We start from the raw sequence: 17,244 nt of genomic DNA on the forward strand, positions 1-17,244 counted from the left end.
TACTCCCGGGCAAAAGAGACGCCCGGGAGTTGGCGTGGCTAAAAACGGCGCATTTGCGCCACTTTTTAACGCCTGCTCAGGGCAGGCGTTAAGGGGCCTGTGGGCTCAAAATGAGCCCACAGGTGCCCTCCCATGCCCCCAGGGACCCCCCCTGCCACCCTTGCCCACCCCAGGAGGACCCCCAAGGATGGAGGGACCCACCCCAGGGACATTCAGGTAAGTTCAGGTAAGTATAATTTTTTTTTTTTTATATATTTTTTTGGTGGCATAGGGGGGCCTGATTTGTGCCCCCCTACATGCCACTATGCCCAATGACCATGCCCAGGGGACAGAAGTCCCCTGGGCATGGCCATTGGGCAAGGGGGCATGACTCCTATCTTTACAATGATAGGAGTCATGTTGATGGGGGATGGGCGTCGAAAATAAATGGCGCAAGTCGGGTTAAGACGATTTTTTCGACGTAACCTGACTTGCCCCATTTTAAGACGCCCATGCGCCATTTTCCCCCTACGCCGGCGCTGTCTGGTCTACGTGGTTTTTTCCCACGCAAACCAGGCAGCGCCGGTCTGATTGCGCCGTCTAACGCCATTCCATAAATACGGCGCCCGCATGGCGCTTCAGAATGGCGTTAGACGGCGCAAAACTTTTTGACGCTAAACTGCGTTAGCGCAGTTTAGCGTCAAAAAGTATAAATATGGGCCTTAATATGATTCATTTTAGAGTGGCGTTTCCAACAAAATGCGTGTGGGAAAAAACATTACCGCCATGCCCTTGTGACAATTTTTCAAAACAAAGTACTTGTCACTTTATTCTATTTTGTACACTCTATTCAGTTCCTAGGGAAACCTTTTTATTACCTATTTTGCGTAATTTGCACACCCTTTCCTATAAAGAAGGATTGATTGGCATTCAAAGCCTTTCATCCAAACAAATGTGCAGCTCTATCTTAAGTTTCATCAAATCCGCTATTACCATTAGGAATCGATATGAATCAGTGATGTGATTATTTATTAATGGAAATCAAATACTGTTTTATTGTTGATTATTATTAAATTATTTATTGTTAACTTATTTTAACATTATATAGAATGCAAGAACAAATGATGGTATTGAAAGGGCAATTCCAAGGAAAGAGAACACAAAGATGACGGTGGAACTGTGAGAATCAGGGACTTAGCTTCAGGGGGGTGTTTGGTGTGTTACACATCCCCCCAATAAATGTATTTTCTGATAAATAATTTGGTCCAAGTGGTTTTAGTCGGTTATGGTGAAGTGTCTGTCGGATTTCACCAGGAATTTGTATATGAAACACAGACTACAATGCACACACAATCCTCTTATCATGTGTCCTTCTTGTTATATAACATATTGTGACATTACATGCCTGTATGATTGTTGAAAATCTGAAGCCCCCCCCAATCTTACTGACAAAGCAATGCCCCTGATGGAAATTACCTGAAACAAAGAACAATATATTGCAATACAGAGGAGAGATGCACCCCTAGCTACGGCACTGACATGACACTGTGACACAGTACAGGGACAGGGGTGATAAACGTGCTCAAAGAGCAGGCTCCCGGGTCCTCTCAGGTCAGCAGTGTTCCAGAAGACCTTCCTCAAACACATGCATGTGGGTCCCATTCCATCACGCCATCTAGCAAATGTGCACAGGGGCTTACCACTCACACACAACATACATGCTATTCCCGCACACTGTCCACACGTATGGAAGTATGAAACTCCAGTTTCTTTCACCCAGGAATGCCAGTAGGCGTCCTCCTCAATAGGGAGCAGGGGACATCTACTGCCTCCAGGCTACAGTTCAGACTACAGCCAGTAGCAATGCCACAAAGCTTGAACAAAGACACAGGACACACGCCTGCTGTGACACGCAAGCACTGATTAGAGGTCCCACTGTGACACAGCATGACCAGAAAGGTTCCTGCTGAGCTAATGTCACGTGGCACCTCCTTTACTCACAACTTATGTCTTCCTGGTCTCCTGGTGTCACATGTCTCTCTCTCTCTCTTTCTTTCTCTCTCTCTGACTGTCTCTAACGGTTTCTTTCCATCTCTCTCTTTCTTTGTCGCGCTCTCTCTCTGGGTCCTCCCTCTGGTGTTCTTCAGGTCCTTCTACATCATTGCATCATGGTTCTCTGTGTGTTCTGCTGTCTCCCAGAGGTATCATATGTTTTCCTGCATCTTCCCTCTTTAGAGCATCGACGTTGGTGGCCCACCTGGGTGAACATGACACCACACGCGAAGAAGGGACTGAGCAGCGCCTCCAGGTGGCCAAGGCCATCCAGCACCCAAAATACAGCAGTTACAACACCAACAATGACTTCATGCTGGTCAAACTAGCAACCCCTGCAAAGTTCAACACTAATGTGCAGCCCATCAAGATGGGTGTGAACTGCCCTGCTGAGGGCAATCAATGTCTTGTGTCTGGCTGGGGCAACCTTCGTACATCTGGAGGTAAGAATCAATCCAAGAAACAGAGCAGAGGCAGAGCTGACCACCCACATCCGATGGGAAATGATAGAACCACCCTGATGGTGCTAACATTCTCAATGGAGCCTCATGTGCTCACATGGGGAAAGAAATCACCATCTCTCTAGGGTGACCAAGGTTGATGACATCACTATCCCTGTAGGCTGGCCAAGGGTAATTACATCACCAACCATATAGGCTGGCTAAGGGTGATGATATCACCATCTCTAAGGGCTGACCAAGGGTGATGACATTACCATCCCTATAAGCTGAACAAGGGAAACCAGAACACCATGGCCGTAAACTGCCAGTTAAACATGTGCTGTGCGAACGTTAAGCTGCTGGTGGCTTTGGGTAATGGTGCCTTGTCGCTGGGTTTTACCAAAGGCTCTGGTGAGGTTAGCCTGATGGTGGCTGCAGTCAGGCTGCTTCTGGGTTGGGGTTATGCTTCTCTTGATGTGGAGTTTGGTTTCTGGTCAGTTGACTGTAAGTTTCAGTAGGTTAGTGTTAAGTTGTTGGTTGGTTAATTTAGTCTTTAGCTAGGTTAGCGTTAGATTGCTGGGGGGATGATGCTTGCAGACTAGAGTTAGACTGATGGTGTGTAGGCGTTAGGCTGCTGGTCTGGATGAAGGGTGTTAGTTGTTGGTAGTTACACCGCTGGAGCGTAGTACTCTTCCAGGGAGTTTGGGTTTGACATGTGGTGGGCTGGACCCATGCTGAGGGTGGGCTAGCCTTAGGCTGCTGGTCGTTGGGTTAGACTGCTGGAGATTTGGGGTAAGACAGTTGTTGGTGGGTTTGAGTTATGCTGCACCTGGCTTGGACTTAGAAAGATGTTAAGTTGGGGTCATTAATGTTGGTGGGTTTGGGCTTGGCTTTTAATCAGATGGGTGTATTGTACTGGTAGGCAATAGACAGGCTGCTAAGGGGTTTAGACACGTCGTGAAATGGTCTTAGATAGCTGGGTGTTTGTGGTTAAGTTGCTGGTAGGTGGGCCACAGGTTGCTGGTTGGGCTGATTGTGGTTAAGTTGTGCAGCAGGCTGCTAGTTGGTTTGTTTATTGTTAGGCTGCTGTTAGGTGGGTGGCAGGCTGCTGGTTGGGTTGTTTATGGTTAGGTTGTTTCTACATAGATGGCAGGCTGCTGGTTGGGTGGTTAGTTTGCTGATAGGTGGGCAGCAGGTTGTTGGTTTGTTGATGTTAGCCTACTGGCTGGGTTGTTTGTCGTTTAGGTGGTTATGGGTTGGTGGTAGGCTTTAGGTTTGTTTATGTAAGGCTACTGTTTGGGTTCTTTGGCTAGGATGCCTAAAGGTGAGTGGGAGGCTGTTGGTTTGTTGATATTAGACTACTGTTTGGATTGGTTAGGTTAGGTTATTCATAGGTCAGCGGCAGGCTGTTAGTTTGTGATGTTAGGCTGGTGGTTTGTTGATGTAAGGCTACTGGTTGGGTTGTTTGTGGTTAGGTTGCTGATAAGTGAATGGCAGGCTGTTGGTTTGTTGAAGTTAGGCTGGTGGTTTGTTGATGTAAGGCTACTGGTTGGGTTGTTTGTGGTTTGGTTGCTGATAGGTGAATGGCAGGCTGTTGGTTTGTTGATGTTAGGCTGGTGGTTTGTTGATGTAAGGCTACTTGTTGGGTTGTTTGTGGTTAGGTTGCTGATAGGTGAATGGCAGGCTGTTGGTTTGTTGATGTTAGGCTGGTGGTTTGTTGATGTAAGGCTACTGGTTGGGTTGTTTGTGGTTAGGTTGCTGATAGGTTAATGGCAGGCTTTTGGTTTGTCGATGTTAAGCTACTGGGGAGGTTTTTTGTGGTTAGGATGCATAAAGGTGAGTGGGAGGCTCTTGGTTTGTTGATATTAGGCTGCTGTTTGGGTTGGTTAGGTTATTCATAGGTGAGCGGCAGGCTGTTAGTTTGTTGATGTTAGGCTGCTGGTTGAGCTGTTTGTAGTTAGGTTGCTGATGGGTGGGCAGTAGGCTGTTGGTTTGTTGATGTTAGGCTGCTGGATGGGTTGTTTGTGGTTAGGTTGCTAGTAGGTGGGTGTCAGGTTGTTGGTTTGGTGACGTTAGGCTGTTGGTCAGGTGTAGTTAGGCTTTAGTGGCTTGGACTTTGGGATTTAGTAGGGAGCTTAGGAATAGTCTGCTATGTTTTGTGAGGGATACGTGCTTGCTAGATTGAGGTAATGCTGCCAGCCTGTGGGATTTGCTGCTAAGTTAAGGTTAGATTGGCCGCTTATTTCAAATGTGGGGCTACGTTCTTTGAGTTAACGTGTAGAGTCTGTGGAGACCCTAAATCTTGCTCCATCGTTCACCTGCCTGGAGTAGGTGTCAGTTGTTGACACAAATGTCTGTCTGCAAGTGTTAGTAGATAACGGTTTGCATCAAAACCCATGGGTGGCCGCATGGACACTCACACGTGCCGCCCGAGAGCACTCTTTGATGCAGAATAGGGCAAAGCACACACAGCACCACAACACTGTGTGCTGCGTTTATGTCACTTTTGTGATGCAAACCTGGGGTGAAGTGTTAGTAAATCTGGGCCAGATAGCTGTATATTTGTTTTCACAGAAGAAGTGGGAAATACAAAGTGGCAGTTACCGCCCTGTGTTTCCGTGCGCTGCGTCAGTAAAACGTGCATTAACTCTGACATCTTTTGAGTTAATGTCTGCGCTCAAGATGCCAAAAAGTAGTGCAACGACCCCTTTCTTCACCCGTGAAGCGCAGAAAACACCAGGATGGGACAGCCCCAGTTCTCCATCTGTCCCCTGTGCCGTGAGTGTGACCTGTGTCTCCTTTACAGTTCAGTACCCAGAAGCCCTGCAGTGCCTGGATCTGCCAGTCCTGTCTAGCTCCTCCTGCAACAAAGCCTACCCCGGCCAAATCACCGAGAACATGTTCTGTGCCGGGTACCTCGAAGGAGGGAAGGACTCCTGCCAGGTGAGGTGGCCAATGCCTCCTGTTCAGAAACATCTGTCAAACTGCTCATCTTATGTACATCTCCCACGTCACCCTATCAGGAGTATCTCCCACATCACCCTCTCTGGGTATCCCCCACATCCTCTCCACATGAGCATCTCCCACATCACCCTCTCTGGGCATCTCCCACATCACCTCTACCACATCACCTCTCCCTGTGAGCATCTCCCACATCACCCTCCCTTTGAGCAACCCCACATCACCCTCTCTAAGAGCATCTCCCAGATCACCTCTCCCTATGAGCGTCTCCAACATCATTTCTCTTTATGAGCACCTCCCACATCACCCTCTTATGATCATCTCCCACATCACTGCCTCAGGAGTATCTCCCACATAACCCACCCAGTGATCACTTTTCATGACCATCTCCCATACCACACTCCCTACGAGCATCTCCCACATCAACCTCTTACGATCATCTTCCCCATCACCCACCCAAAGAGCATCACCGACATCACACTCTCATGATCATCTCCGCCATCACCCTTTGAGATCTACTTTCACATCACCCTCCCAGGAGTATCTTCTACATCACTCATCCTTAGTGCAACTACCACATCAGCCTCCCTACGAGCATCTCCCTCATAATCACTCACATATACACAAGCACAGTGTACTTGGATCCTCATGACAACCATTGACCATCACATGTATGCACACTCACATGTGCACCCCCCACACACACATGCATGCACACACACATGTGTGCATACACATGTGCAAACACACACATGCTCAAATGCACATGCACACAAACACATGTACACACATGTGCCCACACACACAACACACATGCACACATATACACACACTCGTACACACACACACACCTGCACCACAAACACACACACATGCACACATACTTGCATACAAACACACACACACCTGCACCACAAACACACACACACATGCACACACATATGTGCAAACATGCACATACACACAAGTACACACTCATGCACGGTCTTCTACTAACCCCCTACAACAACCTGTACTCCCATACACCTGCTAGACACGGCTTGAGGTGCCTCCTGTGCAGACAGGTCCTGCCCCTCGCTTTGAATCATGGGAGTGCCAGTGTCCATGGAAGGCCCCACTCCATCTCCCTCTGTGGGTTTAAGGGTTACATGTATGCTTCCACATGGTATTTCTATGTTAGTATGTATGTAGTACTTGTGTGTATTTATGCATGTATATGTTATGAATGAATATTCTCTTGTGTGGATGTGGTATTTTAATGTGTTTTTGTAGGCATTATTATAGGTATGTGTAATCATGTACATGTGTACCTTTATATGCATGTGATATTTTTCTTCATGTATGCATGATGTATTTGTATGTTTGTGGGGATTGTATGTATTCACATATGCATGTTTTTATGTACGTAGTATGTGAATTTTTCTATGATTGTAGGCATGTGTTTTTTCTATGTAGGTTTGTATGTGGTATTTGCATGTAATTATGCTTGTATGTGTGTAGACATGTGATACTTGTATGTCAGTTTTATGTATTTAGTATTATTACTGTAGGAAATGAGCTTATTGATTGGGTGGGTGGAATCCTGCTCAAGCAGCAACCACAGTTCCTTTCAGGGTGAAGTCACCAGTAACCCCATATTTACCAATACTGGACCCCCTAATAGCTTGGCACAAAAGCAGTCAGGCTCAACTGCCAGACACTGGGACCAAGTTAGGCCCATCAAAGGGGCACATTTACAAGCCTCTTGTGCCTGCTTGTGCACACTAGCATCATGTTTTTGCACTAATGTGGTGTTGAGGAGGCAATTTCCTGACGTAATATTTACAAAGTGGCACAATTCATGCATAGCACCACTTTGTAAACCCTTGTGCCACATTATGCCTGCGCTTTGCATAATGTATGCAAGGTGGCATTCCCACGCAGAGAGGCCTAAAAAATGGTGCAATGAGCTTTGCTAGATTTCACTGCTCAGGGCAGGCGTTAAAATGACGCATCCATAATTTCCTATCGGCTTCCCTGAGCGTTGCTGGACTAGCAGCAAAATGTTTGTCACTAGTGAAGCAAAGCGCAACGATAGCGCCAAAAATGTTGACGCTGTTATGGTATTGGGCACATGGTGCCATTAGGGGGATGCCAAGGGTGCAAGAAAAGTAGTGCATCAATGCTGATGCGCCACTTTCTTGTAAATATGCCCCAAAGTACCTTAGATCCTGGTTGTGGTGCGTTGCCAGATCCTGCGTCAAAGCTACATTGTGCAGCAGTGGTTCCAAGGAGCTGGAGGGTGCAACGCGGAGTCCTTCATCGCAATGCATCAGGCAGCATTGGTTCCAAGGAGCTGGAGGGTGCAATGTGGAGTCCTTCATCACAATGCAGCAGTGGTTCCAAGGAGCTGGAGGGTGCAATGCTGAGTCCTTCATCGCAATGCATCATGCAGCAGTGGTTCCAAGGAGCTGGAGGGTGCAATGTGGAGTCCTTCATCGCAATGCATCATGCAGCAGTGGTTCCAAGGAGCTGGAGGGTGCAATGCTGAGTCCTTCATCGCAATGCATGATGCAGCAGTGGTTCCAAGGAGCTGGAGGGTGCAATGCTGAGTCCTTCATCGCAATGCATCATGCAGCAGTGGTTCCAAGGAGCTGGAGGGTGCAATGTGGAGTCCTTCATCGCAATGCATCATGCAGCAGTGGTTCCAAGGAGCTGGAGGGTGCAATGCTGAGTCCTTCATTGCAATGCATGATGCAGCAGTGGTTCCAAGGAGCTGGAGGGTGCAACGCGGAGTCCTTCATCGCAATGCATCATGCAGCAGTGGTTCCAAGGAGCTGGAGGGTGCAATGCTGAGTCCTTCATCGCAATGCATCATGCAGCAGTGGTTCCAAGGAGCTGGAGGGTGCAATGTGGAGTCCTTCATCGCAATGCATCATGCAGCAGTGGTTCCAAGGAGCTGGAGGGTGCAACGCGGAGTCCTTCATCGCAATGCATCATGCAGCAGTGGTTCCAAGGAGCTGGAGGGTGCAACGCTGAGTCCTTCATCGCAATGCATGATGCAGCAGTGGTTCCAAGGAGCTGGAGGGTGCAATGCTGAGTCCTTCATCGCAATGCATCATGCAGCAGTGGTTCCAAGGAGCTGGAGGGTGCAATGCTGAGTCCTTCATCGCAATGCATCATGCAGCAGTGGTTCCAAGGAGCTGGAGGGTGCAACGTGGAGTCCTTCATCGCAATGCATCATGCAGCAGTGGTTCCAAGGAGCTGGAGGGTGCAATGCTGAGTCCTTCATCGCAATGCATGATGCAGCAGTGGTTCCAAGGAGCTGGAGGGTGCAACGCGGAGTCCTTCATCGCAATGCATCATGCAGCAGTGGTTCCAAGGAGCTGGAGGGTGCAATGCTGAGTCCTTCATCGCAATGCATGATGCAGCAGTGGTTCCAAGGAGCTGGAGGGTGCAATGTGGAGTCTTCATCGCAATGCATCATGCAGCAGTGGTTCCAAGGAGCTGGAGGGTGCAACGCGGAGTCCTTCATCGCAATGCATCATGCAGCAGTGGTTCCAAGGAGCTGGAGGGTGCAATGCTGAGTCCTTCATCACAATGCATCATGCAGCAGTGGTTCCAAGGAGCTGGAGGGTGCAACGCGGAGTCCTTCATCGCAATGCATCATGCAGCATTGGTTCTGAGTTGCTACGGACTCTGCATTGGGATGCATTGCGCACCAATGGCTCTGATGAGAAGCTGTGTGGGGATGCATTATGCAGCATTGGTTCTGTGCAGCTCCACAGCTGGGCTGGCATCTTAAGGCCCACTTCCAAGGCTCCAGGACTGGGATGGCACCACATGGGGGCCAGACTCACTGCAACCGGAGAGCCCAGGTGCAAGGTTCCAGGAGGCTGGAGCCTTTTCTGTCTGTAAGGCATGGGGGAACATTACTGTTGGCCGATCTGCCCCTCTTGGGGGCAGATCGGCCAATTTTCAGAAGGCCCATCTGCCCCCAAAGGGGGCAGAAAGGCCACCAGGGAAGATTTTTTTTCAAAATATGAGAGTGGGGGTATGGCCATCCCCAAATAAATGGGGCCAAAGTTATTCTGCCCACCTGTGGGCAGATTGGGCAGTTACCCCCGATCCACACCCCGGGGGGGGGGGGGCAGAAAGTCTACTAGATGCCAGGGAATTAAAAATATATATAAAATAGTGGGGGGGGTGGGTACCAACCATTATGGGCCTGGTTATGCCCCCACCCCAACTGAATGGGGTAACAGTCTTTCAGCTCTCCCCCGCACACTAAAAAATCTTATCCCACTGCAAGCAAGAGGACATTTGATTATTTTGGGTTCTGGTTTTATATTTGAGAGCTTGGCTAACTCTCAAAATTGTCCCACTTGGAATGGTGAGCGCTGCACTTTTTGGACTTTGGGACGCTGCCATGTAGAAAAATCCACAAGACCTAGACACATCTGAAAACTAAACATCTGGGTGATTCCAGGGTGGTGTGCTTCACATGCACCCCGCACCCTTTCCTTATCCACAATGCCCTGCAAACCTGCAACTTTGCTGGAAATCACACATTTTTACCACATTTTTGTGATGGAACCTTCCGGAATCTGCCTACCACCCTACATTGTCTCATCTATACTGATAAAAATTCTGCCCCACTTGTCGGCCTAAAAATGTTATTTTTTTCAAACTGCCCTTTTTGACCCGCTTTGGTTCCTCCTCAATTTCGACATGTTTTTGGCTCTTCCCTGTCACAGCCACTTGGCCCACCTACACAAGTGAGGTGTCATTTTTACTGGGAGACTGGGGGGAACATTGGGTGGTAGGAAATTTGTCCCGGTGCAGTGATCCCTCATAGAAATGTGGGAAAACTGTGATTTTGTTAGCTACATTTTAGGTTTGCTGAGGATTCTGGGTAAGAAAACACACAAGTCACACCTCCCTGGACTCCCTCGGGTGTCTAGCTTTCAGAAATGTCTGGGTTTGGCAGGTTTCCCTAGATGGCTGCTGAGCCCAGGACCAAAAACGCAGGTGTCCTCCCCCACAAAAAAGGTAGTTTTGTATCTGATAATTAAGATGTGTCCAGATAGTTTTTTGGGACATTTCCTGTCACGGGCGCTAGGCCTACCCTCACAAGTGAGGTACCATTTTTATCGGGAGCTGAGTGAAAGGAAATTTGTGGCTTCTTTCAGATTCCAGAACTTTCTGTTAACGAAATGTGAGGAAAAAGTGTTTTTTGAGCCAAATATTGAGGTTTGGAAAGGATTCTGGGTAACAGAACCTGGTAAGAGCCCCACAAGTCACCCTATCTTGGATTCCCCTAGGTGTCTAGTATTAAAAAATGCACAGGTTTGGTAGGTTTCCCTAGGTGCCGGCTGAGCTAGACGGCAAAATCCACAGCTAAGCACTTTGCAAAAAACAGCTGTGTTTTCTTTGGGAAAATGTGATGTGTCCACTTTGTGTTTTGGGGCATTTCCTGTTGTGGGTGCTAGGCCTACCCACACAAGTGAGGTACCATTTTTGTCGGGAGACTTGGGGGAATGCTGGCTGGAAGGAAATTTGTGGCTCCTCTCAGATTCCAGAACTTTCTGTCACTGAAATGTGAGGAAAAAGTGTTTTTTTTGCCCAGATTTTGAGGTTTGCAAAGGATTCTGGGTAACAAAACCTGGTCAGAGTCCCACAAGTCACCCCATCTTGGATTCCCCTAGGTGTCTAGTTTTCACAAATGTGCAGGTTAGGTAGGTTTCCCTAGGTGCCGACTGAGCTAGAGGCTAAAATCTACAGCTAGACACTTTGCAAAAAACACGCCAGATTTCAATGTAAAAACATTTCGGGAACAGTTCACGTTTTCAAAACAAGCTGTCTTGATCAGCGTAAGCAGCATTGGACATTTTCTATATTTAGAAACAGGTGCGTGTAAATGTTTTGTTTTACGATGACAATAGCGGCGGAAAAGAAAACAAACGGTTGTTGAAACGCGTTTAAGTGCGTGCGCCAAACATAACTGAACGATCGATAAAATCATCACGAGCACAACTGGTACTAGAAACGGTGCGGCAATCATATTGAAATCGTATTTATAGTGTGCGCCGGGCAATTAAGAACCGATAAAGATATCAGCAGTGTTAAGAGAACCGGCACGAAAAGCGGCAAGTTGAAGTCAATTAAATGTTTTGTAGGTCAAACGGTGAACCGCTTTTAACAAAAACAGGCATCGTTAAAGAAGTCGAAGTATCAGCAACTTAACACAGAAGATGAATTAATAAAAGAATACACATAGCAACGTACTGTGTAAAGGAAATAATCCAAATACTGTAACAAGCCATTGCTGGTGAATCAAGCAGTATCTTGGAACATTGGTAAAGAAAAAAAAAAAATAATAATCACATGACTATAAGGTGGAGTCACTTTCAATGGAGTGAATGAACAACTAGACAGCTGAATAGGAAAAAAAGTAGGCGAGATCAGAACCATTACTAACAGGAAGCATAATTGAATATTAAAGACAACTGTTACGTACAAGTGCTATTAGAAATACACAAGAACAATGGCAGCAGCAAGTATGTCACAGCCACCTCCTTTTCTTAGTGAGTTGGATGAACCAAACCTTCCATGGAAAGAGTGGATAAAATTGTTTGACTCGTATGTAATTGCCATTGGTGGGGAAAGATTCACAGCATTGAGAAGACAACACATCTTACTTCATAACCTAGGTATCCAAGGACGGAAGGTATATGAGAGTCTCACGGATATGGATGTGGAAGAGGACAATGGGGGCGAAGTGTTAGATGAATATGAAAAAACTATAAGAAAATTGGAAAAACATTTTGGACATAAAGTTAACGTGGTGTTAGAACGACACAAGTTTTTCAGTAGAACGCAAGGCAAAGATGAAAAAGTTGCCAGTTATATTGCATGCCTCAGAGGGTTAGCCAACACATGTGAGTTTGGTAACTTAGAAGACTCATTAATAAGAGATCAGTTAGTAAGATGTACTAACAACCTTAAAATTCAGGAGAAGTTACTAGTTCAAAACCCAGCATTGAAAGAGGCAATTGATGTAGCCAAAGGCATAGAACATACGGTCGAATGCATGAAGATAATTAAACAAACTCCATATATAGAAGAAGTAAAGGAGGTCAAGATGCACACTAAGATAGAAGACAAAGAATATGATTCTGAAAAGGGGAGTAGGATACATGAAATAGCAGTAAAAAAAAATATCCCCATTAACATAGACCTGGGTAAAAGCAAATGTTTCAGATGCGGGAATAATAGACATCTGGCTAACAACCCTATGTGCCCTGCTAGAAATGGTGTATGTAGGAAATGCGGCATTAGGGGACATTTCGCGCGAGTGTGTAAAAATGGGAAAGGGGAAAATAGTGAAAAAAATACAATTCACAAAATTGAAGACTCGCAAGATGCTAAAAACAAGTATATATTACAAGTAAAAGATACAGCTGAAGGAAAACATGGTGACAAATCATATCCTACATGTGATATCGATCTGGAAGGTGTGAGGATAAGAGCTTATGCAGACTCTTGTTCTCCGTTTACATTCATTGAATATAGAATTTACGAGAAGTATTTCCAAGAAAGAGGGTACAAGCTTCAGCCAGTTGATATCTCTCCGGGTGGCTACAATGACGATCCCATACCCTTGAAGGGTAAGCTGGAACTACGAATAACATTTAAAGATAGACAGACGATAGGTAGTGTATACTTTACTAATAGAGGATCAAATTTATTGGGATGGAAACATCAAAAGGAATTGGGCATCAAGTTAGATCCAAATAGTGAAGAGCAAGTTTTAACAGTGGCCACATTCAAAGGAGAAGATAATGTGCACGATGCATTTCCCACTTTGTTTAGTGACGAATTAGGATTGTTAAAAGATTATCAACATTTGATAAGGGTGAAAGAGGGTACCAAACCGGTAGTTCATAAAGTCAGGTCCATTCCATACTTAATGAGAGAACCTTTGAAAAAGGAGTTGGAGAAACTAGAAAAATTAGGAGTGATTGAGCCCATAGAAAGCTCGTTATGGTTGGCTCCCATAGTTATTACTAGAAAACCGGGGGGCAGAGGAATAAGAGTATGTGTGGACTTGAGAGATCTTAACGCCAGTATATGGGTAGACAGGTTTCCTCTGCCTAGGATAAGTGAAATGCTGAGCACCATAGGACCAGCTAAAATTTTCAGCGTGATAGATCTGTCATCAGCATATCACCAAGTAGAGCTTCACCCCTCATCCAGGTCACTTACATCTTTCATCACTCCATATGGCGCTTTCAGATATTGCAGAATGCCATTTGGATTGGCTTCTGCTGCTGCAGTTTTCCAGCGTATTATGCAAAGAGTGTTACAGGGCATAGATCAAGCATTATGTTTCCAAGATGACATTCTGATTTATGGAGCTACAAGGGAAGAACACGATTATACCTTGAGAAAAGTATTTAAAGCATTAGAGGAGTCAGGAATGACTATACGAAAGGATAAATGCCAGATAGGAGTGAAATCAGTTGAGTATCTGGGACACAAAATAACAAAAGATGGAGTTGAGCCAAAATATGATCTGGTTGTAGCCGTAACAGAAGCTCAAGCTCCTACCAGTAAGTTAGAACTCAAGTCGTTTTTAGGATTGGCTGAGTACATGGCTAAATTTGTACACAACTTTGCAGATGTTACAGCCCCTTTAAGATCATTACTAAAAAAAAATGCCATTTTTGATTGGGACGGAAAGTGTCAGGATGCGTTTAAAGAAATAAAAGAAGCTATAGTTAAATCACCTAATTTGAAAACTTTTGATTTCAGGAAAAAAACCATAGTGACTACAGATGCTAGTGGAAAAGGGTTAGGAGCTACCCTATCTCAGAGTGCAAATGGTCAAGAGGATATAGTAGCTTTTGCCTCAAGGTCTCTTTCAGTGGATGTTGCGTTTCCTGTTGTGAGCATTAGGCTTACCCCCGCAAGCGAGGTACCATTTCTATCGGGAGACTTGGGGGAACACAGAATAGCAGGACAAGTGTTATTGCCCCTTGTCTTTCTCTACATTTTTTCCTTTAAAATGTAAGACAGTGTGTTAAAAAGACGTCTATTTGAGAAATGTCCTGTAATTCACATGCTAGTATAGGCACCCTGGAATTCAGAGATGTGCAAATAATCACTGCTCCTCAACACCTTATCTTGGGCCCATTTTGGAAATTCAAAGGTTTTCTTGATACCTATTTTTCACTCTTTATATTTCAGCAAGTGAATTGCTGTATATCCGGTATAGAAGGAAAACCCATTGCAGGGTGCAGCTCATTTATTGGCTCTGGGTACCTAGGGTTCTTGATGAACCTACAAACCCTATATATCCCCGCAACCAGGAGAGTCCAGCTGACGTAACAGTATATTGCTTTAAAAAATCTGACATGGCAGGACAAAGTTACAGAGTAAAACATGGAGAAAAATTGCAGTTTTTTTCCTCAATTTCAATATTGTTTTATTTCAGCTGTTATTTTCTGTAGAAAACCCTTGTAGGATCTACACAAATTACCCCTTGCTGAATTCAGAATGTTGTATACGTTTCAGAAATGTTTATCTTTCTGGGATCCAGCATTGGTTTTACACCCATTTCTGTCACTAACTGGAAGGAGGCTGAAAGCACAAAAAATTGTAAAAATGGGGTATGTCGCAGTAAAATGCCACAATTGTGTTGAAAAATGGGGTTTTCTGATTCAAGTTCCTGTTCCTGAAAGCTGGGAAGATGGTAATTTTAGCACCACAAACCCTTTTTTGATGCCATTTTCAGGAGAAAAACCACAAGCCTTTTTCTGCAGCCCTTTTTCCCATTAAAAAAAAAAACAACACAATTTTCACTGTATTTTGGCTAATTTCTTGGTCTCCTTCAGGGGAACCCACAAAGTCTGGGTACCTCTAGAAAAAAAGAATGCAAATTTGGCGTGGCTAGCTCATGTGGCCTAAGTGCGAACTGCCCCAAATAGCCAAAAAAAGGCCTGGCACCCGAGGGGGAAAAGGCCTGGTAGCAAAGGGGTTAAGGCTTGGCAATGGAGTTTAAATGCCAAGTAAACATGGCAGTGTGACACTACATCTAGGCTGCAATGGCAGGCCTGGACATGTCTTAGAGTGCCACATAGGTGGGTTGCACAATAAGTGCTGGAGGCCCACTGGTGACATTTTTACCGGCCCTGGGTATGTGGTATACCCTTCTACAAGGGCCTATAAGTAAATTAAATATGCCAATTGCCTATAAGTAAATTAAATATGCCAATTGGGTATAAGCCAATGTGACCATGTTTTAGGGTGAGAGCGAAGCCTTTTAACACTGGTTAACAATGGTAAAGAGCACAGAGTTTTAAAGCTGAAGGCAAAAATCCAGCAAAAAGTAGGAGGAAGAAGGCAAAAGGTTCAAAAGCTTTGGAGGTGACCCTGCAGAGAGGGCCAGCCTTATATAGCACTAAACGGACCCCAAGGGGTGTCAGAGCGCTTTAAAGAAGCTCAGCTGACCAAAGTTAGCAGAATTACAATTGGGTCCATCCAACCTTAAGAATTTAGTGTCAGGTCAAGTGAGGTCAACTAAGCATGCCTTAGCAGGTCAGAATGCTAAAATACAATGGTTATATGTATGCTGTACTTGGATGTGTGTATGTATGTTATGTTTGTATATAAATAGATGTGGTACGTGTATACATGTATCTTTGTATGAATCTTGTATTTGTTTGTATGTTTATATATTTGTGGTATTTTTGTCACATAGCCCTAACAGGCAGCCGAGTGTGGGAGACGCTTGAAGGCCAGCCACCCCTGTGTACCTATCTCCGTGTGACAGTGTATGTGACTGTCATCACTTTACTCCCTCTGTGGGATGTCAACCCGCGCAGCCACACATTGACTCTTTAGACCACACACTGTGTTTACCCCACCACACCAGGTTCAAGTCACTGCTGCTTCTGTGTCCTTGTGTTTTGTGGCTTTTACACAATTCCCTGCCCAGTGTACACTGTTCTTGTTCCTATCATGTCCCTTGTGTGGAACCCCCCACTTACCGCCTCTCTCCTGTGTTCTCTCCTCTGCAGGGTGACTCTGGGGGGCCTCTGGTTTGTGGAGATGAGCTCATGGGTGTGGTGTCCTGGGGAAGAGGTTGTGCACAGAAGAACTATCCAGGGGTCTATGTTCCTGTCTGCAAGTACATCTCATGGGTTGAAGAGACCATGGCCAACAACTGAGGGTTGTAGCGCAAACTGGTGCCAGCTGGAGTGCTTCAACAATGGTATGCAGTATCCCATATAGGATTGGACAATAATGTGGGGTCTCCCATACCACCTCGATCACCGCTGTGGGATGCCAAACCAGAACAAATGCTCCTGCGGAGTCGGCATACCACCTGGTCCTTGGTATGGGGTCTCCAGAACCAGCTCAATCACTGTGGCTGTTTATCACTCCACAGTATTAGCAAGTCATGACTGATGTACATGTTCACTTCATTGTCCTTGCAATAAAGAATGATGCTTCTGTGGATAAGAGACCTGTGACGTTGTTGAGAGGGATGCCTCTTTCAGTAGAGATATTCCTTGACTCTGTTGTGTGGTGATCTAAAGTTCAAGGAGGGTATAAACAAAAATACAACTTAAGATTTCTGTTTTTGGAGCTCTCAGCGGTTACTGGGCCCCATATCTGCCACCCGGGGTCAGTCACTGCTGGTGTCCTGGGGCCCCATTTCTAAGACGCTCAAAATGGCAACCAAATATGCCATCTAGCAAGTGACTCTCAGGGTAACAAGGAAGAATGCACAAAGTACAAGTACATGATGGCAGCTGGAAAAAAC

General features: G+C 45.7%; 1 protein-coding gene across 1 annotated transcript in view; it reads left to right on the top strand.

Annotated features, from left to right (window-relative positions):
• The window catches only part of LOC138246697 (serine protease 1-like), a 28,840-nt gene extending 11,900 nt beyond the window's left edge, over positions 1–16,940 (top strand). Inside the window, exons 3-5 of the mRNA XM_069201467.1 lie at positions 2,215–2,474; positions 5,278–5,414; positions 16,496–16,940. Of these exons, the coding sequence (XP_069057568.1) occupies positions 2,215–2,474; positions 5,278–5,414; positions 16,496–16,645 (547 nt within the window). The 3' untranslated portion in view covers positions 16,646–16,940. The remainder of the gene's footprint in view (positions 1–2,214; positions 2,475–5,277; positions 5,415–16,495) is intronic.
• Positions 16,941–17,244: the final 304 nt, after the last annotated feature.

This window comes from Pleurodeles waltl, chromosome 7, assembly GCF_031143425.1.
Source record: "Pleurodeles waltl isolate 20211129_DDA chromosome 7, aPleWal1.hap1.20221129, whole genome shotgun sequence".
Lineage (NCBI taxonomy): Eukaryota > Metazoa > Chordata > Amphibia > Caudata > Salamandridae > Pleurodeles > Pleurodeles waltl.